Source organism: Paroedura picta, chromosome 11 (genome assembly GCF_049243985.1).
Source record: "Paroedura picta isolate Pp20150507F chromosome 11, Ppicta_v3.0, whole genome shotgun sequence".
NCBI lineage: Eukaryota > Metazoa > Chordata > Lepidosauria > Squamata > Gekkonidae > Paroedura > Paroedura picta.
The window spans coordinates 7170029-7194819 of NC_135379.1; the positions used below are offsets into that span (position 1 = coordinate 7170029).

The 24791-nt window shown below is 44.8% G+C and overlaps 1 protein-coding gene across 1 annotated transcript in view; it reads left to right on the forward strand.

The window, feature by feature from the left end:
- The first annotated feature begins 5104 nt into the window (after positions 1-5104).
- UBE3C (ubiquitin protein ligase E3C) overlaps positions 5105-24791 on the forward strand; it is a 60869-nt gene continuing 41182 nt past the window's right edge. The window contains exons 1-10 of the mRNA XM_077304451.1: positions 5105-5388; positions 10935-10988; positions 12742-12816; positions 14039-14185; positions 16773-16888; positions 17324-17481; positions 18363-18516; positions 19476-19696; positions 20607-20761; positions 22153-22340. Coding sequence (XP_077160566.1) covers positions 5323-5388; positions 10935-10988; positions 12742-12816; positions 14039-14185; positions 16773-16888; positions 17324-17481; positions 18363-18516; positions 19476-19696; positions 20607-20761; positions 22153-22340 — 1334 coding nt within the window. The 5' untranslated portion in view covers positions 5105-5322. The remainder of the gene's footprint in view (positions 5389-10934; positions 10989-12741; positions 12817-14038; positions 14186-16772; positions 16889-17323; positions 17482-18362; positions 18517-19475; positions 19697-20606; positions 20762-22152; positions 22341-24791) is intronic.

Here is a 24791-nt window from a genome sequence, read left to right on the forward strand (position 1 = left end):
CTTCCTGTATGAATAGCTCAATAAACATCTTATTTGTATAAAAAATTACTGTACATTTTGCAAGGGAAACATTCAGACTGCAGGTGTTTCAGAGAAGAAAGCAAAGTTGAGGAGAGATCAAAGTCACAAATTAGAATAAGAAGGAAAGCAAAATCACGAGAATTTGGGGAATGAACAGACGTGGTTAGATTTAGAACATTCTGAATGAATTTAAAATGACCCTTAAAAAGAAAAAGCTTAACCACATCTGTTCTTATAAAAAATAATGCCAGCTCGTGTCTTTATACTGTGCCAAATAATTAACGATATTTAACTACCCTAATAAATTTAGATTTCACCACCTTCTTCTTGGGTTTTAAAAAAGAGCAGGTAGCTTTTAAGGGAGACAGGCATCTGTGTTAAAATGTACATCACCTTTTATTTTTCCTGCAGGAACATCCATTATAATTAAAGAGTAATAAGAATGCCAAAATGGACTTCTCAGACAGAGGCCCTGGCATTTAAAATTAAACCCATTAATTGTAACTACTGTATTTTGTGTGCGTGTGTCCGTGCGTGAGATCCTTCAGGTAGAGCACAAACTAATTCATTGCTTTTGCAATCCTGCCAGTCTTTGTTAATTAAGGTCCTTGATTTATTTCACTCCAGCAGAGGCATATTCGGAGTATCCAAAAATGACACCGATAAAAGGTCAGTAGTTCATTATTAGTGAAGACAGCTGGGAACCTCATGAAAAATGTTTCCAATGGCCTGATAAAAAAATTGATCTGCAAAATGGGCTATAATGATTTTTTAAAAAGTTGAGGGAGGGGGCAAAGTTTGCGCCTACCTGTGGGATTTAATAACTCACAAGTTCAAGCTCAGCTTTGAGGAGGGCAATTCAGTGGTTGGACACAACTAACTTAAAAACTACATGGGTGGTGGTGGTGGTGGTGATGGCCCCTGGTCAAAAGGTGGCCAATTCCAGGTTGGGAAATATGTTGAGATGGGACAAGGGTGCTTTAGGAGGGCAGGGTTTTGGGGAAGGGAAGACCTTCAATGGGGCATAAGGCCATTGAGTCCACCTTCCAAAGCAGCCATTTTCTCCTGGTGAACCTGTGTGGGCACCAGTGATCAAGAAAGCCAGTTTGGTGTAGTGGTTAGGAGTGCCGACTTCTAATATGACAAGCTGGGTTTGATTCCCTGCTCCCCCTCCACATACAGCCAGCTGGGTGACCTTGGGCTCCCCACGGCACTGACAAAGCTGTCCTAATGGAGTAGGAATATCAGGTCTCTCTCAGCCTCACCTCCCTCACAGGGTATCCATTGTGAGGAATCTTCTTCTTCTTCCTCCTCCTCCTCCTCTGAGGAAAAGGGCTGCTTTGGGGGATGGATCTATGCCATTGAACCCCTCGGAGCTAGAGTTGCCACCTCTGGGTTGGGAAAGAACTGGAGACTTTTGGGATGAAACCAGGAGTGGGTGGAATTTGTGTTGGGTAAGGACCTCTGTGTTATGGAGTCCACCCTCCAAAGCAGTTATTTTCTCCAGCAGAACTGATCCCTTTAGTCTGGAGATGATCTATAATTTCAGGGGATCCCTTGACATCCATATGCTGAGCCCCCCCCCCCCCCCAATCCTCATCCACCTTCAAAAATTCCAGGACTTTCCCAACCCAGTTGGCAACGCTATATATCCTAAATTTTAAAATGTGTGTTTTTAAATGGTTCTGTGAATTGTACGATTTTGTGGTTATTGTCTATAAGCTGCTCTGGGGGTGGTTTTGTGCAAACTGCCCTGGGCAATTCGAAAAATGATATATAAATTATTTTTGTTTGTTTTTTTAATATGATCTTACAGCTTTCAATATTGCTGGGGGAAGAAAAACAGGCGGCATACCTTGTCAACAAAGAATAGAATTTTATTCACTGCCACGTGTAAAAAGCCCTGTGGTTCAATGTTGGGTGTTAACATTTGCTCCAAAGGTCATTTTGTGCAAAAGTTCTTTTAGAGGAAAATAGGATAGGGTTCTACTATTTTTATTTGTGTTAAGATTAAGGCTGAGGGTGAAAAATGAGAATGTGTTGAATATGATAGGAATTTCTCAGCACTCTGTAGATGTCCCTCCCCCCCTTTTTTTTGCTGAAGTTGTAGCATTTGGTTTTGTGTGTGAAGATGGCAAATGGCCTCAAAGGACCCATTAGTTAAGTTTAATTAATTAGCATTAATGGCAATCAGTCATCGAAACCCCTTGTAGTAACTACATCCTGTATTCTTGTTTAATGTAATTATCTATATCCATTTCTCTGACGCATCAATAGCAGGCCCCAAATTACCTTCCAACTTCAAATGCTCACTTCTCAATGTGCTTAATCATGGATAAGGGACATGTTTTTATTATTTATTTATTAATTATTGGTTTTATAGACCGCCACTCTCGGCCCAGCTGGCTAAATGGCTAAATGGCTGACGGGACATCAGTGAAATGGCACTACCTTCAAATACAGATCTTCTGGGGGTTTTGTCATACATGTTACATTTGTGGACTACATTTTAAGGGCACTTTTAAGTGAAGGGTGGAGCCCAGTGGCACCTTTAAGACCAACAAAGTTTAATTCCAGCTAGGAGCTTTTGCAAACTTGGTTGTTGTGCTGCTTCGGACTCACACAACTACCTACCTAAATGAAAGATGTTTTGGTCAAAGCCTTGGAGAAAAGTCAAAATTATTAAAAACAGATTTTGTCATAACAAATCAGAACCGTAGCCGTGGGCAAATATCTCAGAGTGTATCTCCTCCCCTCACAGAGGAGAACGATGGTTTTAATTGATTTCGTCCTCTCATCACAAATTCACTTGAACCCTGGGAACAAATATGGGGGGTGGGTGGGTTGCAGGGGGCTACACCTGGAGAGGAGGCAGGAAGAACTCCCTAGGGTTTTCATTGCCACCTCCAGGTTGGGGAAGAGATGGAGATTTGGGGGTGGGGGTGGATTCTGAGGAGGGTGGAGTTTATGAAGGGACTTCAGTGTGATATAGTGTCATAGAATCCCCCTCCTCCACCTGAACTGATTTCTGCTCATGAGCCTGGTGGGATCCAGAATTGCCAACCTCCAGGTAGGGACTGGAGATCTCCTGGAGTGACAATGGATCTTCAGACTACAGAGATCAGTTCTCTTGGAGAAAAAAAGGCAGTTTTAGAAGGTGGTTTCTGTAGCATTTCACCCTGATGTGGTCTGTCCCAATTTTTTAGGAGTTTCCCAACCCCTAGTTGGAAGCCCTTGATACATGTCCTGTCTTTGAAAAGGTTGATGTGGATTCCAGAGGATGGTGCCCGTCCTCAACATAGCTGACCGGGTCTGGAAATATTTATGGCTCCTGCTGGACAATGTGATACATCAGCATTGTCGGACTTTTGTTTAGCCTGAACGGATTTTTATGATAAGCTTCGAGCGCCGTTCGTCCGATGATCTAATAAATTGTCCCAATAAAATTTATCATTTGAATTAATCAGGGTGTAAAATGACTAGTGTGTGCTATATTTCTTGCTAGTTGATTTTTTAAAAAAACGGGCTGAATGAAAATTTATTAAAACAATTGAACTCTTCACTAGAACAATTAAACTCTTCACGCAGAGATGGGCTGCGCTTAAGGTAACAGTAAGTCACTAACAGCTGCATGATTATAAAGCGAACGGGTTATTCTCAGGAAGTGTTATTTTAACAGCAAGAGATTAATGCGAGGTGCCCTATTAATTTCATGTTCTTCCCTGGAAAGGAGGCCTTGTTTCCATGGCCACAAAATCCCAAGTTGTCTTATTACCCGTTTGGCCACAGGCCAGGGTGGAACAAGTAGGCCTAGGGTGCCAATCTTCAGGTAGGGCCTTGAGACATCTTCAAATTACAACTGATCTACAGACTTTAGAAATAAATTCCTCTGAAGAAAATGGCAGCTTCGACGGATGAATTCTATGGTGTTATACCCCGCTGATCTCCAGATTATATAGAGCCAGTTTGGTGTAGTGGTTAGGAGCGCCGACCTCTAATCTGGCGAGTCAGGTTTGATTCCCCACTCCTCCACGTGCAGCCAGCCGGGTGACCTTGGGCTTGTCACAGCACTGATAGAGCTGTTCTGACTGAGCAGGCCGCATGTGAATCAAAGCAGCTGACAATCACCTTTGCTTCTTCTCCCCACAACAGACACCCTGAGAGGCAGGTGGGGCTGAGAGAGCTCTGAGAGAACTGTGCCTGCCCCAAGATTTCTCAGCAGGCCTCATGTGACTCCAATCAGCTGACGATCCGCTTCACTTCCCCTGCCCAGCACAGACACCCTGGGAGCTTCCTGGTGCCGAAGTGGGAGACCAGCCCAGCTTCGGAGGGGCAGCCCAGTGGGTCGCCTGTTCGAGCCCAGGGGCCCCCTCAATAAGGTGACCAGATTTTAAAATTGGCAAAGCAGGACACCCTTGACCAGGATGGGGGTGGGGCTCTTGATTAAAAATTTGGTCTCTATGAAGCAACATAAACTTTCATAGAACGCACAGAACGCAAAAATAGTATTGTAATATATATATATATATATATATATATATATATATATATATATATATATATATATATATATATATATATATATATATATATATATATATATATATATATATATATATATATATATTTAATTTCAGCAAAACTACAATTTGCCAGGTTCCCCCAGACGTCCCTCCAAAAGTGGGACAAATCGGGTCACCTTCCCCCTGAAGCCCAGCCCGATGTCCTCGGAGGTTCCTCCGGCGGCCCTCCAGAGGCCCATGGACTACAATTCCCAGGAGCCCCTGCCAGCGAACAGCTGGCAGGGGCTCCTGGGAATTGTAGTCCTTGGGCCTCTGGAGGGCCGCCGTTTGACCACCCGTTTGAACACGGAGCGCCCAGCGGGGCCTGGGGCGGAGGGGAGGCGCGACGAAGCCTCCCGCCCGGGAAGGAGCCGGCCCAGCCGACCTAACAAAAGGCCCGCGAACCGGCCCCGCCTCTCCGCCCGCCGAGCGAGCTAGCGAGCGAGCGCGCGGCCGCGGGGGGGGGCGCAGGCGTGAGCGCGCGCGGCGGGCGCTGCAGTCGGCCATCTTCTTTGAGGCGCCGGCTGATTCCCGCCCCCCCCCCCTCAGCCGCTCAGCCGCCCTCCGCCCCCCTCCCTCCCTCCCCGCTGACGGCCGGGCCGCCTCCTCAGAGCCGCCTGTGGCGAGGGAGGCCGGGAAGGCGGCGCGGGGGCGAGGCCGGGCCGGGGCTCCCTGGGGGTCGCCGCCCTCCCGCCCTGGGCCCGGCGCCTCTCGATGGGCGGATAGGCGGGCGGCGACCATGTTCAGCTTCGAAGGGGACTTCAAGACCAGGCCCAAGGTGTCCCTCGGAGGAGCCAGCAGGAAGGTAAGCCCGGCCGCCCAGCGGCCTCCCGGGCAGCCGGCGTGACTCAGGGCAAGACCTCCCCAGCCCGGCCCGCCTGGGGCCTGCTGCGGTGGGGTGTGCCAGGGGGGCTTGGCGAGGAGCAAGGAAGGGTTGGCGTGGGGGGGGGGCTTGCAAAGGCTCCCTGGGTTGGCAGGGGCTGCCTGGCGAGGGGGTTTGGGGGGTCCTTGTCATGCTGCCTCCTGCCACTTTTGCCTCCCCCTCCCCACTTCCCCGAAGTTAAAATTTAAGGCAGTGGGGTCAGTGCAGGAAGCACAATAAAGTCAGAGTCCCAACAAAGATTTATTCAGGGCGTGAGCTTTCGAGGGCAAGCACTCTTCGTCAGACTAAGAAATACATGACCGTGGGAATATATAGCAAAAATTCATTCTGCTACATTAGTAAGCTGTGTCACAGCATCCAAATACAGCCAATGATAATTCTTTTGCCAAAACAGCCAGTCAATCCCCCCTGAAATTCAGTTGTTGTTCACACAAACATGGTTTGGTTGTGCTACTTCAGACCAGGCTACCCATTTTTGAATCTAGTGCAGGCGGGTAGGGCAGGCCTCTCTGCAATGTTGGGGTAGGAAGAAAAGTTGCCCAGTTTAGGGGAGGGGGAGTGTGGCAGTGTAGTCCTTATGCCCCACTTCTGGGTAAGAAAGGAGTATGGTGCAAGGTCTGGGACAAGACGTTTGGTCTTTTAAACAGATGAAGGGAAAGACCAGGCTGAATTTCTGAAGCAAAGCGTAAGTTAATGAAAGCATCCTTCCCCCCTGAAGGTGACTGTTTAAGTTCCTCTTCCTTTTAAAACTTAAAAAAATATCAGCATCATCGTCGTCGTCATCACTGTTAATAAGGGAGCTCTCTGTTTAGCATGGATGCAGCTCAGAGAGGCCCATCTGAAATAGCTGTTCAGAGGGTGGCTGCCCCAGTTTCTTGAAATTAAAACAAAAGCAATTAGAAATAGGAGAGGAGAGGACCAAACAACCCACTTTTTAATTCCCTACAATGCAGCTCAGCTTTTTTGTTTGTTTCTTTTAAGCATAGCAGAAGGCCTGATTTCAAATCCTTCTTCATTCATGTGGGAGGCCCTGAGTACTGCTCAACTTCAGCTTCCTGTCTGTGCAGTGGGAGTAATAATGCTTGCTTCATAGAATTGTTATGCGTAAGGACAGGAATGCTCACTCTCCCAAAGCAATAAAGTGCCAGTCATTGCTCATTTGCTTATGTTAATTGAAAGGCCCAGGTGTGTGAGAGTCAGCAAAACCAATAATAAAACCAATAATCCAACAAATCAGATGAGAGTCCCAGAAGAAGCAACAGATTAAAGATGTATTTTGCGCAAATTAGGGAGATCAACAGCAGAAGGGCAGAAATACATACAGATCTTGCTGGGGCAGATCTTTAGTAACTTCCCAAACTTGGATGTTTTACAGTTAATGCCTTTCCATTGTTCCACACATCATCATCAAGTACCATGGCAGTTTCGGGTTGGCCAGGGGCTCAGGGCAATTGTTTTGGTCCATCCTGATAGGCTGGGAAACACCTCAGGGAAGAGGAATGGTCAGAGTGCTGAAATTCTATGTTCAAGCAATCCCATTGAGAATGGGCCCCAAATTAGATTCTTTCACATGTGCACATCCCTAGATCTGCAACATTTACAGCCTAAAAGAGAACAGTAGTCTTTGTAGAGACAGCAATAACTTTTTGCTCCCTAATCTTGTTGAATTCAAGCAGCATATATAATTTATTTATATTTATACTAGTAGAAAGCTTGCTGCATGCTGAAATCCAGCAGGCGCTAGCGGGATGGCTGTCGGGGGGGGGGGGGCAGTGATGTCGAGGGGCGGAGAGGGCTGGCGTCGTCCCCCCGCCCACATCCCCCTCTCAAGGTGGGGGGGGGGGAGCGCAGGTTGGCCTTGGGGCTGGTGGGCCCAGGCTGATTGGTGCCAGCTGCCCCATTACCTGCAATGAGGTGCCTTCCCCGCTGTCATGTCCCCTGCAGCATGGCCGGAGGCTCCTCGCAGGGCTCTCCATGTCCGCTGTGTGCTCTGCGCGGCTGCTGTTGTGGCCTCAGATGCTGCCACCGCTTCCGCCTCCTTGTCTGCCCCACAGCTGCCGCCTCCTGGCTGCCGTCGCCACCAGGGTGGAACGTCGGGGCTCCGCACACACGTTAGCCCCAGCAGCCAGGCTCGCCTGTGACCAGGCTGCTGGAGAGGCGAGCGGCTGCCTAGGGAGGGCGGTTACTGTATGGGCCAGCCCAATCAGGGTGATTGGGCCGGATTCGAGTCCACACAGTCTCAGTGGGCCGTACATGCCCACTGAGGTGTTTAGCAAATATATAGAGGCACCATGGATGGATAAGGATTTATATTTATGTACCGCCTTCCCCTGAGCCTCAGGGCGGTTTGCATGGAAGGTAAACAATACATGGAACTTAGTTTCTACACAACATATGAACTACAACAATAGTGACATTAACATGACCCTCTTGGTTATCTAATGGCTGTTCCAGGCCTTCCGGTCTCTATAAACTTTGGTCAAGCAACATTCTACTGACGCTACATATAATACTCTACTAAGTCTATTTCATACTGCCCCACGTAACCGTGATAGCATATGCACTTAAATTTGCCCATTACTTAAAAATTAGGTGAGCAACCCCCCTCCCCAAGAATTGGTCAGGCTGCAAATCTAAAGCCCAAGGCAATTACACTGTAAATGCTGAAAATAATACTGTTGTTGTCATAAGACTCTGGTATTGTGGAAGATGGATCCTTTAAATAACATTTATCATAAGTAACCGAGCACCCACTTTGCTGTGCAGTGTGATTTGAGATAGATTTTCATGAATCTCTTCCACATCATAAATATATTAAGATTGTGTTCTTCTGAATTATGGAGGGGCTATTTTATTTTCCTGATAAATCTGAGGCCTAAAAGCCATTTGGATCATACACACCGTGTCCCATTGTTCTGTGATTTGAAAATAGCTGTTCTGCATGTGAAGATTTATTCTGTCGGCAGACCATGTCTTGCTCCTCAGGAATGCGTTGTAGGTGCTTTACGTCTTTGAGCGTGGCATTATGGATGCTAATAGTAGCACTTACAGCTCATGCTTCTTCCTCCAGAAATTGGCGGGGAGGGGGGAATGGCATAATATTTTCTGCCCTGCTGCTGAAACTGTTGGGTTTTTAGACAACAGTGAAGGATTGGGGAAAGTAATGCAATCTGTATCTTAATAATATTTTTGAAATTATTGTACTAGGATAAAGGTCTGGATTCAGGCTGAACCTATCCTGCTGCAGTGAATCAGGATGGAATGGGTCATCCTGGTTCCTCAGTTTTGCTTTACTTGTCACTTTAAATCTTAATAGGTCAAGATCAGAGGGTGTAGTGTTATAGTTTGGCTATAGGATTTACTAAGTATAGGATTGCATTTTAAGCAAGTTTGCTACCAGATACTGAATGCTGCCAGATACTAAGAGACAAAACCAGGGGATGACAGTAGCCTATAAGTCCTGCTTGTGGGCTTCCTGGTCCCTGGGAAACAAAATGGTAGACCAGATGGGCCTTTGGTCTGATCCAGAGGAACTGGCCTTACCTGATTGACACAGCGACTTTTCATTATTTGAAAGATGTAGCACTGAAATCAGCAGAACTCACTGGCAAATAAATGTGTTCAGGACCACATCAAAGCTTTTCTCACGATAGGCTTAACTGGGTTAGATATGTTTCTTAGAGGAATCTGATCCTGGAAGTTAAGACAATTCAATTGAAACATGTTTTTAGTGGTTCTCGTTAGTGTGGTTTCTGCTTTGTGCATTGATATCTGTTGACACTGCTCTGTCTGGTGTGAAGCAGGGTTCAGAGCCTAATATAATATCTGCAAGTAAGCAGATTGACACACTCTACGAGACCAAACATGACTCAGCACGAGCAATTGAATTAGAGATCTCTGTGGAATTCAATTTGCTCCCGTGATTGGTTATTATCAGGACTGCTTTCAACTGTTGATAGACTTTACGGAAAGCCAATGAAATTTGCTTACCTCATTTCCTCTCCAAGTGCACTGACCTCTCCTAGGAATGTGGAAGCCTCTACAGGCAGACTTGCAGCTGAGGTTGAATGCAGATGCTTGCCCCCCCCCCCGCCTCTTGGGAGGGGGTGCTGCAAGCAGCCCAGCATGGCGTTGTAGGCTGCAGATGGCCCATGGGCTCCACATTGTGCTCCCCTTCAGCACACTGTTATTTTGCTTAGTATTATATGTTTTTTTGTTTTTGTTTTCTGGATTTTGCTATGGATCAATGCTGGCCACATTTTGTTCCGACAGAAATAATTTCTCGATGTCTTGAAGAGTGAAGTTAGTCATATCATAGAACCCGTATGTTAAAAAACAGCTGATGTGATAAAGTTTTTCAGCGTTTCCATTAAAGCAGGCTTATTTCCCATTGTAAATGTTTACTGCTCCTTTGGGTGGAGTAAATTAAAATAACCTGAGTATGCTGGTGTCATCGTTTTCCTTGGGAAACAATTCCAAGGTTGACTGAATGTCTCTAGCAGACTGATTTTCTTTTTTTTTACAAATATAACTGGGTGCTTTAAAATATTCTCATCAGTGTGGTGTAATGGTTAAAAGTCTAGAATTGTGAGACATTAGAGCAGTGGTCCCCAACCTTTTTATCACCGGGGACCGGTCAACGCTTGACAATTTTACTGAGGCCCGGGGGGAGGTAGTCTTTTGTCGAGGGACGTTGCCACCGTCTGAGCCCCTGCTCCTCTTGCTTTCCCGCTGGCGCCCCTGACTTCCCGCCGCCCGCTGGGGGACGCTGCAGGCAGCAGCTGTGCAGTGCCATGCCAAGGGGGAGCCCCATCTATGGCGGCCGCTGGAGAGCACCAAAGGTGAGCCGGTGGCAGAGTGGCAGGGCAGCCCACGATGCAGCAGCCGGGGAGGAGGAGCCGCGGCCCGGTACCGACTGATCTATGGACCGGTCTCGGTCCCCGGACCAGGGGTTGGGGACCACTGGCTTAAAGCATAACTTCCCATCCATTAAACATACAGGACATGGTTTTCTCTACCCAGAGGGCTCGGTAGTTAGGCCATGGGTGTAAAAATCAAAGGGAGGGGAGTTGGTTGGGTCCTGGTATGGGGGATCTGGGCTGTCTTCCTGGCTCCCGCCATTCTTTCAAGCCAACATGAGGTGGGGCCACCATAGTAGTAGTAAAGTCAGGGGGAGGCAGCAAAAGGAGGGTGAAGGGAGCAAGTGGTGATGTCACTTCCAGCGACATGTCAGGGAGGTGTGGCAGGCTGACATAACTTCCGGAAGTCCTTGAATCCTGAAAACCTATTTCAGGGACTCTTCCACAGTCAAAAGGTTGAAAAAGATTACATTAGTAACCAGTTAAAAAAGGGAGTAGAGGGTGGGAATACGCAGACAGCATGGGCACTAATTGGCTGCTGTGAATGAAAGAGAACAATTCTGAATCCCCCCCCCTAAAAACTATACAATATATTATATTCTTTTCCAGGAGGAAAAGGCATCTCTTTTGCATCGTACTCAAGAGGAAAGACGGAAACGAGAGGTATGAGCTCAATAGAGTTAAGTGATACGTTTGAATTTCATTTAATTCGAGTTAGCTATGAAAACGGAAGGGCTTCACGTTACCAGCTGTCAGTGGTTACAGCTTGGTTTATTGATAACTTGAGAACATATGCCATGCCTCAGCATATTGCAAAATTTATAAAACCGGAGAAAACATATGACTGGGCCTGTTGAGAATACAATCCGACACGGCTTTTAAAAATGAATGTCATGAAATTGCAGCGTTGACCTCAGGCTTCAAGCACTTGCAATTATAGGTCACTAATTGATAATTATGTATTCTTGGATGGAACGTATGCCTACAGAGTAGATGAACATAGCTATCATTGCTCAGCTGTACAGATTTGAAAATCGGTAGCTACTTTTGAGACTAAAATTAAATTTGCTTCCTGTAACAACCCTCCATTTTGGGGGTCTCTCACTGGACCGCCTTTTCACATTGGCTGTCAGATCTCCTTATTCAGTTCCCCGTTTCCTCCTTTCTTTGCTTTATCGCCTTCAGATCTCACAGATACAGCGAGAGCAGAATATAAAAATCTGTGATCTGCATCAGGAGTTCCAACTTTTGCTCTTAGGACAGCCATAGAAATAACCCTAACCCTATATAAGTCTGCAGAGGGCCATTAAAAAAATTGCAAGGGTAACAAATTCTCTGGTAGAGTGGAAAGCTTTGATTCTGTTAAGCGGGCTGGTCCTAGTTACTGTCTTGGATGGGGGGAAAAACATGTATCATTATTAATATTGTAAAGTAGTCAAAATGCTTTAATGAGAAACGATCTGAAAGCAAGAAGCTCTAATGTTTTCCCTCCCTAGCATCAAATCTATGCAAACTCTTCTGAACAAAGATTCAGGAGAGCGGGAATATTGGGGTTAGCATGACTAAGTGTACCAACATTCAGATTCTCTAAAATAATTTGGTTGTTTCTGATCACAATTTGGGGATGTAAGGATTGAGGTGCACTGGAACAAGTAAATGTGTGAATATTGAGCGTGGGGACGAGAATCAGCTTATTAACGAATGGGAGGGACAGTGAGTACTTTTGGGGTTTCCAATCACCTGTATCCCTGCCCAGGCATCTTTTAGTCTTGAGTGTTAATCATGAAGAGGAATTTTGTTTTCTTTTGGAAAAAAGGACCATTTTTTTGGTGTGCCCAGTTCTGCCAGAAATATCTGATGATCTCAGCTGGTGGACTTGTGGCTGTGCATAGAATAGAACATGGGTGGCAAAACTGTGGCTCTTCAGGTATCCGTGGAGTACAGTTTCCATGAGCCCCTGCCAGCAGGGTTCATGGGAATTGTAGTTCATGGACATCTGGAGAGCCACAGTTTGGCCACCCCTGGGATAGAAAGAGGCCAAGAGATAGCAAGTGAAAGTACACCCAAATTTTAGAATTTTGTGCCTGGCGAATGAAGGCGAAGGCTAAAGAATACGTGAGTCTTGAGACAGGTCAACATACAGTCATCATGACCTCCGCATCCGTTAATCTACTGCCTGGGGTCGTACAGCTGTGGCCGATTTACTGGCCAGCATGAGTTTGTTAGAAGAACTCAGTCACTGACTTCTTGAAGTTCCATCACCTCAGTGTTGCTTGATGTTTCTAATGCAGAATTTAAATAAAGGTGCTTTTGATAGTGTATTTGTCTAACATATGATAGCTTTTGTTTATGCACAGTCTGTGCTATTGCCTGCAGTGCAGCACGTTTTATTTAGATCTTTGTTTTGTCTTCTTAGGAAGAAAGGAGAAGGCTGAAAAATGCAATAATCATCCAGTCCTTTGTCCGGGGGTACAGAGACAGAAAGCATCAAGTAGGTATCTTTGCATGGTTATCTGTTTTAAACGTGGAACTAAATTGTTTTATTCTGTGAACATTATTTTTCTTTTCGAAATACAATGTCTGGGCTGACTTTTTTTCTTTTTGGAGAGCAAGAACAGTGGGAAGGGACAGACAAGAGGTTTTGATAAATCCTCCTTTGTAATTTTCCTGTTGAAAAACATGCCACTTTCTGTTTTTACCTCTTCTGGGGAAATTTACAGGTTTCTGTATTTTTTTCCCCTTCAGAAGGAATTGAAAAGTTATAAACCAGCAGAAAAGCATTTTAATCTGAAACTTCTCCCTGTGCAAAATCTTATGCCAGCAAAAAGTACAGTAAATCTAACCAAACTGCTAATCTGGCAAGCTGAGTTTGATTCCCTAGTCCTCCTCCACATGCATCTGTGTGAGCTTGGGCTAGTCACAGTCCTGTTAGAGCTGTTCTCACAGAGCAGTTTTTGTCAGAGCTCTCTCACCGTCACCTACCTCACCAGGGCTTTGTTGTGGGGAAAGGGGAAGTGATTGTAAGCCGCTTTGAGATTCCTTCGGGTAGTGAAAAGCAGGGTATAAAAACCAACTCTTCTTCTGTATAAGCTTTCACCAATTAAAACTAACTTCATGAAATACTTTAATATAATAAATAGTGCAGTAAAATATAAATCCATCAGAAAATACTTTTGTGTCCATTGATTTTTAACTCAAATTCATTCTGACTTTAAAAATGAGTCGCAATTCTGCACTTTAACACGTGGACAGTCTCTCTTTCCCCTGGATTAGTAGAAGCTGATCTGTACCTGGTGATTGCAATTCTGGGTATTATTAATGATACTTTTATGACTGGACAGGCTATAACTCTGAATTAATGAATTTTTGCACATGGTCCTGCCGCTATATTTCATTTCATTGCAACATTTGTTCCCTGTTATGCAACACAGACTCTATTTTAACATTGGAGTGAATTGTAGTGGTCATCATTGTTTTTAGTCTTTCACAGGGAAGAAAATGGTTCCGAAATGTGTAGATGTTACAAGCACAGTAGCCGGTGGCCTCAGTACTGAGGAGACGTTAAGCGGCTACAATTCTAAGTTTACGGAACTGTTCATTTGTGCACCTTGTCAGTTAAGCTTGTGATTCCAAATGAATATATTGAAATATGTTGAAATGCTAATGTCTGACAAAAAGCTTGCTTATCTTTAATTCCTTCTTGAATTTTGAAGTATTCCATTCAGAGGAGTGAATTTGATCGCTGTGCTAATTTAGCGCAATCCGGAGGAGGTTTCTCCACGGCCAATGGCGCAAATCTGACCCTCTTAGTTCGGCAGCTTCTGTTTTTCTATAGACATAACGAGGATTCCAAGCGTTTGGTAAGTACTGAACACCCATTACGGAGATTGCTTTCAAAGATTTTTTTTTTTGTCTTTAAAATAAATTGAATTTTGAATTGCTTGAGTCACATACATCTGGTTGACTTTTTGCCTGTTCTTTAAGTAAGGGTGTCAAATCCAAATTAAGATGCTATTGCTTCTGCTTTCTCAAGAATAGTCTTTGTCTGCCTGCAGCTTGTCAAAAGCTCCTCTGAGGATCGGGAGAAGGCCCTCAGGAGCAGCATCCCAGAAGGCACCAAGGGCTGCTTCCCAGTTGGGAAAAAAAAATCTCTGCTCTCCTAGGCATATTATGCACGGCCACTGAAATGGCGGCATTGAGAATGCGGAGGAGGAAGAAGCGAAGCAAACCGCTTATGCACGGGACGGAACGCAACGGCGGCAAAACCCAGAGTGTCCGATTATGCACGCGGCTACTCCAGAGCTGCTTCTGGTTGTGCCCTGGTCCCGAAAAGCTCCACTTTCTTCTGCATCTCACTAACGCGGCTTTTTCGGCGGCATATGTTGACTCTGCTCCTGGTTGCCACCTGCAGCGTGCATAATTGGTGATTTTAGCCACCGTCATTCCACCCCGAATGCGGACCTTCCACTCCGTGCATAATGGGCCCTATAGAATCATTTTCTACTCAGGAAAACTGATTCTACCCAATGTAGAAAATGTTGTTTTGCCATGCAGTCTGAGCCGCAAGTGGCTTTTCAGGTAGTCTAGTAAAGTGAGTGTCATTTGGCTGCAGAATGCTTTGTGAGACTAAGGAAATCTGGAAATGGGAACGTGATGCTAGGGGGAGGGAATGAAATTATCTACTGAGGAATGAATATGATTCTTCTTGAGAGACAGCTATGAACCTTAAAAATGGGCCTCTGATGCTCCTGAAATAGCTTATATGAGGGAGAGTTGTGACTCTCTGGAAGAGCAATTTGTTATACATGCAGAAAGTCCCAGGTTCAGCCATCAGCATCTGCGGTCAGGAATTTTAGGGGGTAAGACCCTAGAGAACTGCTCCCGGTCAGAGTGGGTAATGCTGACCTTGATAATGGATTCACTTGGCACGAGGCAGCTTCAGGGGAAATGCTCGTAGAAACTCATGGAGGAGATTTTCGTTGATATTGCATGCAAAACTCGGTCAGCATTAAATTGTGGAATTGATCTCTTTCCACTCCCTGTTCTGAATTGTTGCCTTTCCCCCCTTTGTGTATAAAACTGTGCAAAAATGATGTTGTCTCCTTATCAGTCTCTGCATACATTCCTTTGGCACTGCTTCATCATTATGGACAAAATAATAATGTTCTCTGTTATGATGTAAACCGCCCTGAGCCTCCGGGGAGGGCGGTATATAAGTATGATTGATAGATAGATAGATAGATAGATAGAGAGAGAGAGAGAGAGAGAGAGAGAGAGAGAGAGAGAGAGAGAGATAGAGAGAGATAGAGAGATAGATAGATAGAGAGATAGAGAGATAGATAGAGAGATAGAGAGATAGATAGATAGATAGATAGATAGATAGATAGATAGATAGATAGATAGATAGATAGATAGATAGATAGATAGATAGATAGATAGATAGATAGAATACCCAAAATAACATTACCTAAGAACTGTAGGCCACATTTGGCACACTTTGTACACACATGGCATATGACAGCTACTCTGCTTCCTGATAATGGCAGGATGTCTTCACATACTGAATTTTGGAGGAGGAGGTACTTAAATTTGCAATTTATTGTACCTCTTGCACTCTATTTTGTCCTGTGTGTGTTACTTGAGTTTATAGTAATTATAGGATTATGCCATAAGGTGCTGCATAACTGCACCATCAGTCTTCATGCCTTATTTAACAGTGTGTAAGATAGAAGGAAGTCTTTTTTAAAACAAGAAAAATGACATTGTACACTTGTTAAACTTTGATAGAATTATTGGTGGCCAGAAAGAAAAGTTACTTCACTGACTAAATCCTGTTCATGGTGCTTGTTGACTACCTCTGTTCTCAGGAGTGAACTGCCTTCTAGTTGTGTTCAGGATTGCCCCAGGTATTCTTGGACTTCATTGTCTATAGGGATGGCTAGGCTGCATTGCAACTCCTGTTGTCCTTGGAAGTAAATTCTTAAGGACTTGTATCACAAGGAAATCTTCCCCATAATGGGTTGGATACAAGAGGAGAGGATAGTTGCTTTGGCACAACGTAGATTTTCATTAACTGGAATCTGTGAAAGTTTGAAGATTAGCTAGTCTCTTGCTGTAGGTTACTGGTACATGCTTTGTTTAGGTGCCACACTCCTTGAAGACATTGGTTTGGTTCCTGTTTTATATGTATTTGTACAATACTTTTATCTCCTTGAGGGCGTATTATCTTCACAGCTGTTCCCACAAACCTTCAGGCTGTCCTCGTTATAAAGAGACCATGTCTTTCTCCATGGGTCCGGAAAGTGGCTCATCTCCATGGGTGGGAAAAGGGGAAATTTTGTTGCTATTTAACTATATTAAATCGTATCACTGTCTGGATAACGTGCAAAAATGATCTTACTGAACAGCATTTTAAAGAATAACTCTGAATTTGCTTTCCCCCCCTAGATATGGATATGTCAGAATTTGATTAAGCAGAATCCTCAGTTTGTGAAACAACTGGATGGCCCGGACAAACTGACATGCCTGTTCCAGATCAAAAGGTTGTTGGGTCTCTGTTGCAGGTAGAATAAAGCATGTTCTTTCCGTTTGATTGGTGCACTAAACCCTGTGCTTCCTTGTTATACATGATGACGACCAAGTACTTGACCCTATTCAGCTATGTGGGCAATTGCAAAACATCACAGAGTGGGTTGAGTTTAAGCTTTCATTCCCACCCAAGTGCTGGCACTAACGAGAGGGCATTTGCGCTGCAGTAGTTAGAGTGGAATATGACTGTGGGACTAAAGTTCCGATCGCTGTCTGCGATGAACCTCACTAGACAAACCCTACAATTAGTGACTATCAGAGACTGAAATGTGTTCACAAATAGAATTGTGCTTTGCGGCCGCCCGTCGAGAGTGGCCATTTTACATTTTCTTTTTAGAAATGTTACCCTTTTACAATAAGAAGGGAATGTTTCTGTAACCATTTGAACGATGCATTTTATTCCATCTCAGGTTACTGCAAAACTGCAGCGATGACAGTCTGAATGTTGCACTTCCCATGCGGATGCTTGAAGTATTTTCTTCTGAGAATACCTATTTGCCTGTTTTACAAGATGCTCACTATGTGGCATCCATCGTTGAACAAATCTTGCACTACGTGATTCAAAAAGGTTTGTACAGTTATTGGCTTTCAGATTTACACTAGCTTCATGTTATCTTACTGTTTCTGAACCATGTTTTCCTTTAAAACAGTATCTAAGGGAAGTATATCCTGTCTTCAAATATGTTGTGTTATAATAAAAGGTTATATGTTAACTTTTTGCAGACAATTGTATCTGGTATGTTCACATATTTGCTGTTGCAGAACTTGAAATCTTTATGATAAGTTTCCTTGGTGTTATGAAATCATGGAATGTCAGTTCAAGTTCAGTGGACAGTCTGAAACTTTTTCTGTAGGTGACATTTTATATAGGTGAATCAGGCTCATTCTATATGTGATTGATGTAATAGAAGAAGAAAAAGAAGAAGAAGAGTTGGTTCTTATATGCCGCTTTTCCCTACCCGAAGGAGGCTCAAAGCGGCTTACAGTCGCCTTCCCATTCCTCTCCCCACAACAGACACCCTGTGAGGTGGGTGAGGCTGAGAGAGCCCTGATATCACTGCCCGGTCAGAACAGTTTTATCAGTGCCGTGGCGAGCCCAAGGTCACCCAGCTGGTTGCATGTGGGGGAGCGCAGAATCGAACCCGGCATGCCAGATTAGAAGTCCGCACTCCTAACCACTACACCAAACATGACAACAAGCCCTTTGTGAACAAACCTGCTTATTTTAGATGTCTGTGTATACCCATAGTGACCTTTACACACTTACGTTGAATACTCTTGTTGGTCTGTGATGTCACATGACTCAGTTGTTTTCCTGCATCAGACTTACATCGCTAACTCTCTGTAATACATTAAAGTGCTTACTGTTACCAACAAATTAATTGTGATTTATAATAGGTATCTATATCTACTATCAGTGACTATGTTCAAATTTCATTTTTCTTTCAGGATACTACAGGTCTCTCTATCTGCTAATAAATAACAAGCTTCCATCAAGTATCGAGTATTCTGATGTCTCTCGGGTTCCTATCGCAAAAATACTGCTAGAGAATGTTCTGAAGCCATTGCACTTTAACTATAGCTCCTGTCCAGAAAATGCCAGGTAAACACATGGCACCTTTTCAGTGTTTGTGGACTGAATTCTGCATCTTCACCTTCTTTATTCTAGTAAATGTACATAGTAATGTACATAGTAATGTACATAGTAATGTACAAATTGGTGGTTAAAAAAGAATCATTGCACAGGGCTGTATCCAACCTTTTGGTGAACAAAGCAAAGTACACAGAATAGATCTTTGCAGCTTTCCCCTTCCTACTGCACATGCCTGAATTCTTGGAATGCTTGGGGAGCTATGAGAACAGTTGTCACAAGTTAGAGCGGTTTTTCAGTGGAACAGGCTTCCTCGGGAGGTGGTGGGTTCTCCATCTTTGGAGATTTTTAAACAGAGGCTGGAGAGCCATCTGATGGAGAGGCTGATTCTGTGAAGGCTCAAGGGGGTGGTAGGTTACAGGGGATGAGCCAGAGAGTTGCGAGTGTCCTGCATAGTGTAGGGGGTTGGACTAGATGACCCAGGAGGCGCCTTCCAACTCTATGATTCTAAGTAGCGCATGAGTAGCAATATCACAAGCATTTATGCAGGAGGGCAAAGGGGAGTGACTTGTGCCATATATCTTGTGGTAGGTACTTCCTCAATCCCTTTTGTTTCTCAGGGCTCCCTAACCCGTAGGGACAGCTTTTTGGCTGTACAGGGAAGTTAGCCTACCCGTTTATGGAATTCTTGGATATAACCCCATCAGTCTGTTCTTGTGCCCTTAGCAGCGTCTTGGTGCTTTTCTGTGGTTTTCTTCAACTAAAGAAACAGGTCAACCGTAGTGGGGCAAAAGTTCACTTAAAATAATCTGACAACTGGAATCTCATAGAATTAATGAAATCCAGTTTTGCCGTGTACCGGATGGCAAAATATATGTTCAAACTTGCAAGTTTGACTACATTCTGGATGCAGTCATGAAAAACCATGTTTGCACTTTCAATAAAGAGAAATGTTTCTTTACCTGCTGCAGGCAACAGATCTTTGCTGCTTTTACAGAAGAATTCTTGGCGGCGCCTTTTACGGACCAGATATTCCATTTCATCATTCCAGCGCTTACAGACCTGCAGACCTGTTTCCCTTACGAACTCTTCCTGAATGCACTCTTGTTGACGGAAAGCAGGCGCTCAAGAAAAAATGAGCGAGCCCCGTGGCTTTTTTATTTTGTCCTGACGGCTGGCGAAACATATTTAGGTATGAAAAACACATTTGATATCGTGGACTATCCCCTGTATCATTGAGTCTGTTTATTTATTTGATTAATTGGCTCAGGGCGGTGTGTAACAATAGATAACAATGTAAGTTAAAAAAAAATTAATAACATCTCAAAACTGTTTAAAACCACATCTGTAACTACCATCAGCATCAGTTATAATTATTAATTCTAGTATAATCCCCTGAGTGGGTTCATATCCAGGTTAAAATGCTTTCATAGGGAGGGTGCTTTCACGGGGTGGGGCCAACCTTCCGATTGGCCCCTTTGCCCCTGACTGACAAGCAGCCAATCGTTGCCCCCCCCATCCCGGACTCTGCCCCCCCCCCCTTAGCCTTTTATCAATACCGCAGAACGTGGTTTACAGATGTACAGGGTAGCAAAAAAGTGTTCTACTAGAGTTTGAAGTGAAAGGAGTAGGATTTATATGGTTCAAAAGCCACAAGACAGACTTACCAACACCCCGACTGCCTGGCGACACGGCAGGTAGGTGGCTGGGCGGGGGAGGAGGAACGCAGGGGGACCACCGGGGGAGCCGAACAGGTTTTCCGCGGGCCTTGGAGCAGGTGCGGTGGGCCTGCTCCCCGCTCCATGGGAAGCCAGCCGCTCGCCGGGGAGGGGGCCGGACAGGGGAGGCTTCCTGTAGGCCTCGGAGCAGGCTCTGAGGCCCACGGCAAGACAGGGGAGTCGCCGGGAAGCGGGGCAGGTGGGGGGTGCCCCGGCCCCTTCGTAGCCTAGTTACATAATAAATCATATATTGCTTATTCAGAATTCGAAACACTTGTTTTGAGATCTTCTCGGTGGAACAGATTCAGACGGTGCATGAATGATCTCTGTGCACTGTTTCAGTGCTGTGTATAATGCTTTGAATTGGACTTTTTCTTAATGCAGGGTCTCTTTCAGAAGAAGGGTTGCTGGTGTATTTACGAGTACTACAGATGTTTCTTTCTCAGTTACCCGTATCCTCATCGGGAACAGACTGTCAGGATTCAACAAGTGACTCAGAAGATGAGGATGAGGGAATCAGTAAGATGACTTCCATGCCTGTAAGTACTGAAGCTGGTTTTTCAGAAATTTCATGATAGATATAATCAAGCATGCTTCTACTGCAGGTCTCTCCTCCTCCCCCCCCCCCCTAGTGTTTTTCTCACGGTCGCCCTGTTCTACTTTAATCAAATTCCTGAAGCCAGTTTACAGAGTTTTCTGTAGAAAGTATGAAAAACCCTAATTTAAAATGTTCATACACATAAAATATAGCTCCAGTCTGTTGTGTTTCCCCCCATTCCCAGGTTGCAGGTTTCTGGCCGTGGCTCTTAAGTGGCTAGGCACATCAGATGCAGCACATCAGCACATTACACAGGTGGCTACATAATGCTCTGTGATTTATTATGGAGGAGAATGGAGCTCCTGACAGGGACATAGAATTTAATGCCTGTTCAGAGATCAGCCACGAGGTTGTGTCTAAAAAGCCTCATGGTCCTGCGTATGGGTTTACTAATAGACGTTGATGTAGCAGTTTCAGATAGTGGAGAAAGCTTAAAGCTGCTACTGTTAGCATCAGGCATTTCACCTTCTTCACTGAGGAAAACTTCCCCTCCAAGAACAAAGCTCTCTGTCTCATCCTGTCACTCTTCAATCCCTTTGGATTTGCTCAGCCATGGGGGTGTCTGGGAGGGAGGGAGTGCTGCCTTTTTACTACAAACCCCTTTGTCAGAATTTATTCATTTATTTGATGTGATTTATTCACTTCCCCTCTTGGCATAGCCCATCCTTAATTACACATGTAGTGGTGCTTTGTTTACTTGAATACTCTCACACACGCATATGTGAGTGAAGTCCTGGTCCAACATCTGCACTTAGATAAATATGTACTTAAAGGTGTTGATTGCTTGTGCCCACTTGTGTACAAGTAAAATGAACTCAGGATGTTTGCTTGAAAGCCATTTTAATTAATCAAAGAGTTCCCCGGAGGGATTGCAGCATTGTCGTGTTCTGAAATTCCTTGCTGTCACCTGCAAAATGGAATTAAAGTCGTTTAGGACTTGTCTGTCCATCAGCTTTCTGACTTGTTGAACTAGTATTGTTGGAAACCTTGGAGAAGTCCCACAGTCAAAATAATACACTTTTCCTTCCTTTGAAATGGGAAATCTGATGGACACTGTGCAGTTAGTACTAACTGCTGTGTGGCTTTCTTTGGTGTGAGTTGACAACTACAGAACAGGAAGCAGCATCATCCCAGCCCTGCCTCACCTGTATACTGAGATTCAGAAATGTGTTTGTGCACTTTGAAGCCTGCATACTTGTACGAACTGATATGTTGGTGATGGTAGAAGGGATCACTGAAATTTACAATACGTGTTTTGGTTCTTCCATGTTGATGCACCACCATAAAAAAAGATAACCAGGAGCACTTAAAAATCTTCTGTTATATTTACAGGGAGATGGGAGGATATCAGTCCAATATATAACGGAAGAGTGTCTTTCGAAACTGGATACCAAACAGCAGACAAACACTCTGTTGAATATGGTTTGGAGAGATTCGGCTAGTGAAGAGGTCTTCACGCTGATGGCCTCCATCTGCCACACGCTGATGGTGCAGCACCGGATGATGGTGCCAAAAGTCAGGCAAGTGCAAAGGAATTGAGGATGTGCCTCTGGCGTTGACTCTTTGTCAGTGTTGCTGTTGCCTTTGTTGTGCGAAATTAAAATTTTGCTTTGCAGGAGCTCTGGAGATTAAGCGTTCCAGAACCCTGGGCAAAAGTACAAAGCAGCAGTCTTTGGGGGAGATACCTTTGATGAAACAGAATGGCAGTCTGAAAGGACTGCGAAAGGATTTTACTTATTAAAATTATATCCTGCCTTTCAGACAGAGTGGCTTACAGTTCGTATCAGTAACAATGTACAATTTTTAAATTCTTTACCTGCTGGGAAATCCCTTCAAACAAGGCTTTTGTGTCATGTTCTGTGAATACTCACACTCTCATATAATAGCCACCCATCTTTCGGGACCTTTTGTCTTCCAGTGCGTAACTTAGATTAGTTTTATGATTTCTGAATGATTGGAAATTGTGGCTAGTGAGGGCCTCAGTAGGTATAGTTGCTGCTCTCCCAAACGCCACACGAGGTGCTTTTCCTCTGTTTCTGGTGCTTCAGTTGACAGGATGGTTCTACTTCAAGTGCATGTTCTGCTAGGTTATATACTAGGCGAAGTCAGACTGCGGCCATCCAGATGCTCATGGACTACAATCCCCATGAGCCCCTGCCAGCGAATGCCAGGGGTAGTCAAATTGCAGCCTTCCAGATGTCCATGGACTACAATCCTCATGAGCCCCTGCCATCAAATGCTGGCAGGGGCTCATGGGAATTGTAGTCCATGGACATCTGGAGGGCCGCAGTTTGACTACCCCTGGTATATATAGTTCCAAGCCCTTTGAACCATGACGTCAACTGCAGGATTACTTTATTTTACTTTAAAATGAGTAGCTGTGTTGGTCTGAAGCAGCACAATAAAATCAGAGGCCAGTGGCACCTTTAAGACCAACAAAGATTTATTCAAGGCGTGAGCTTTCAAGTGCAAGCACTCCTTGTCAGACTAAGATGCCAGCATTTGCTGGCAGGGGCTCATGGGAATTGTAGTCCTTGGACATCCGGAAGACTGCAGTTTGACTGCCCCTGCTCTAGGCTGATCCTGCATTGAGCAGGGGGTTGGACTAGATGGCCTGCATGGCCTCATCCCCAGTCTGTAATTCTAGGCCATTCCATAAAGTGTGGCTTGCAGCAAAGAATTCATGTTTGAATCCTCCCCATTTATTAGAAGGCTGTACTCAGATGAGCAGAACTGCCGTTGCAGAGCACAAGAGGAGAGGTAATCCTGACAATCTGAGGGTCCAAGGATTTGACAGCCTTCCAATGGGAAAGCTCGGTAATTGATGGGCCAACCAATGGCGTGATTGCAGAATAAGAGTAATATGCTTGCTCTGCCTAGCCCCTGGTAATAACCGAGGTGCAGCAATCTGCGCCGACTGGCGTCTGTGAGTTCACTCTGAGGGAAGACCTCTGTGGAATTTTAAGTGGAATGTGCCCCACAAAGTCAATGAATGAAACTTAATAGCAACTCCTGATAAAACTAATGTGCACCTATTAGATTAAAGCCTTTGTTGCTTGATTTGGAATAGAATGCTCTGCTGACATTAGTAGAAATGCAGCCCTAAGGGCTTATTAAAGGTTGTCCGTTAGAAGAATAGTTTTTATACCCCACTTTTTTTTTTACTGTAAGACGTCTCAAGGCAGCTTTCAATCGTCTCTCCCTTCCTCTCTTCCCAACAGGCACCTTGTGGGGTAGACGGGGCTGAGGGGGTTCGTTGAGAACAGGGACTGGCCCAAGGCTCTCAGCAGGCTTCAAGTGGAGGAGGGGGGCGGGAAATCAAACCTGGTTCTCCCGATTAGAGGCCACTGCTCTTAACCACCTCACCACACTTCTTTGGATGCAAAATATCTGCCAGAACTGTGACACAAGAGCAAGTTCTGTGAGCTCCAGAGGGCTTTAGATACCACTTCCCCAAATAATACCTCTTCCTTCCTCCCCCCCCCCCCAATGCCTCATGGCTAACTTGTTTTGGAACGGGAGTGGATTTTCAAAAAACTGACCGATCTTGCCCAGTGGTCAGTGGTTGCCAGACAAGAATTTAAACATTACGGTCCCCCTGCAGAAGCCGCTGATATTCTGACTGCCTCATGTTTTACGGGGCTAATTTTACTGCGGTTGGTGTACATAAGGAGGACGGACAAATGGAAGAGCTTGTTTGAGTACAAAGCAGGTGTTTGCAGCCAAGCCATCCCAGAATCAACATTCCAAAGTAAAAGCACAGCCCACACAATAGTCTTCATTAAGACCAACCGAGAAAGACACAAAACAGCGTGCAAGCTTTTGCATTCACAAGAACTCTTAATCAGCCAGGAGGCTGCAAAAATAAGGAGTTGGGGGTGGATAACCGTTTGTGTTGAAGTACAGAGATTGTGGTGCCTCTCGGTGATCCTGTCAAAACGGTAAATTGAAGGGAGAGTATATCATATAAG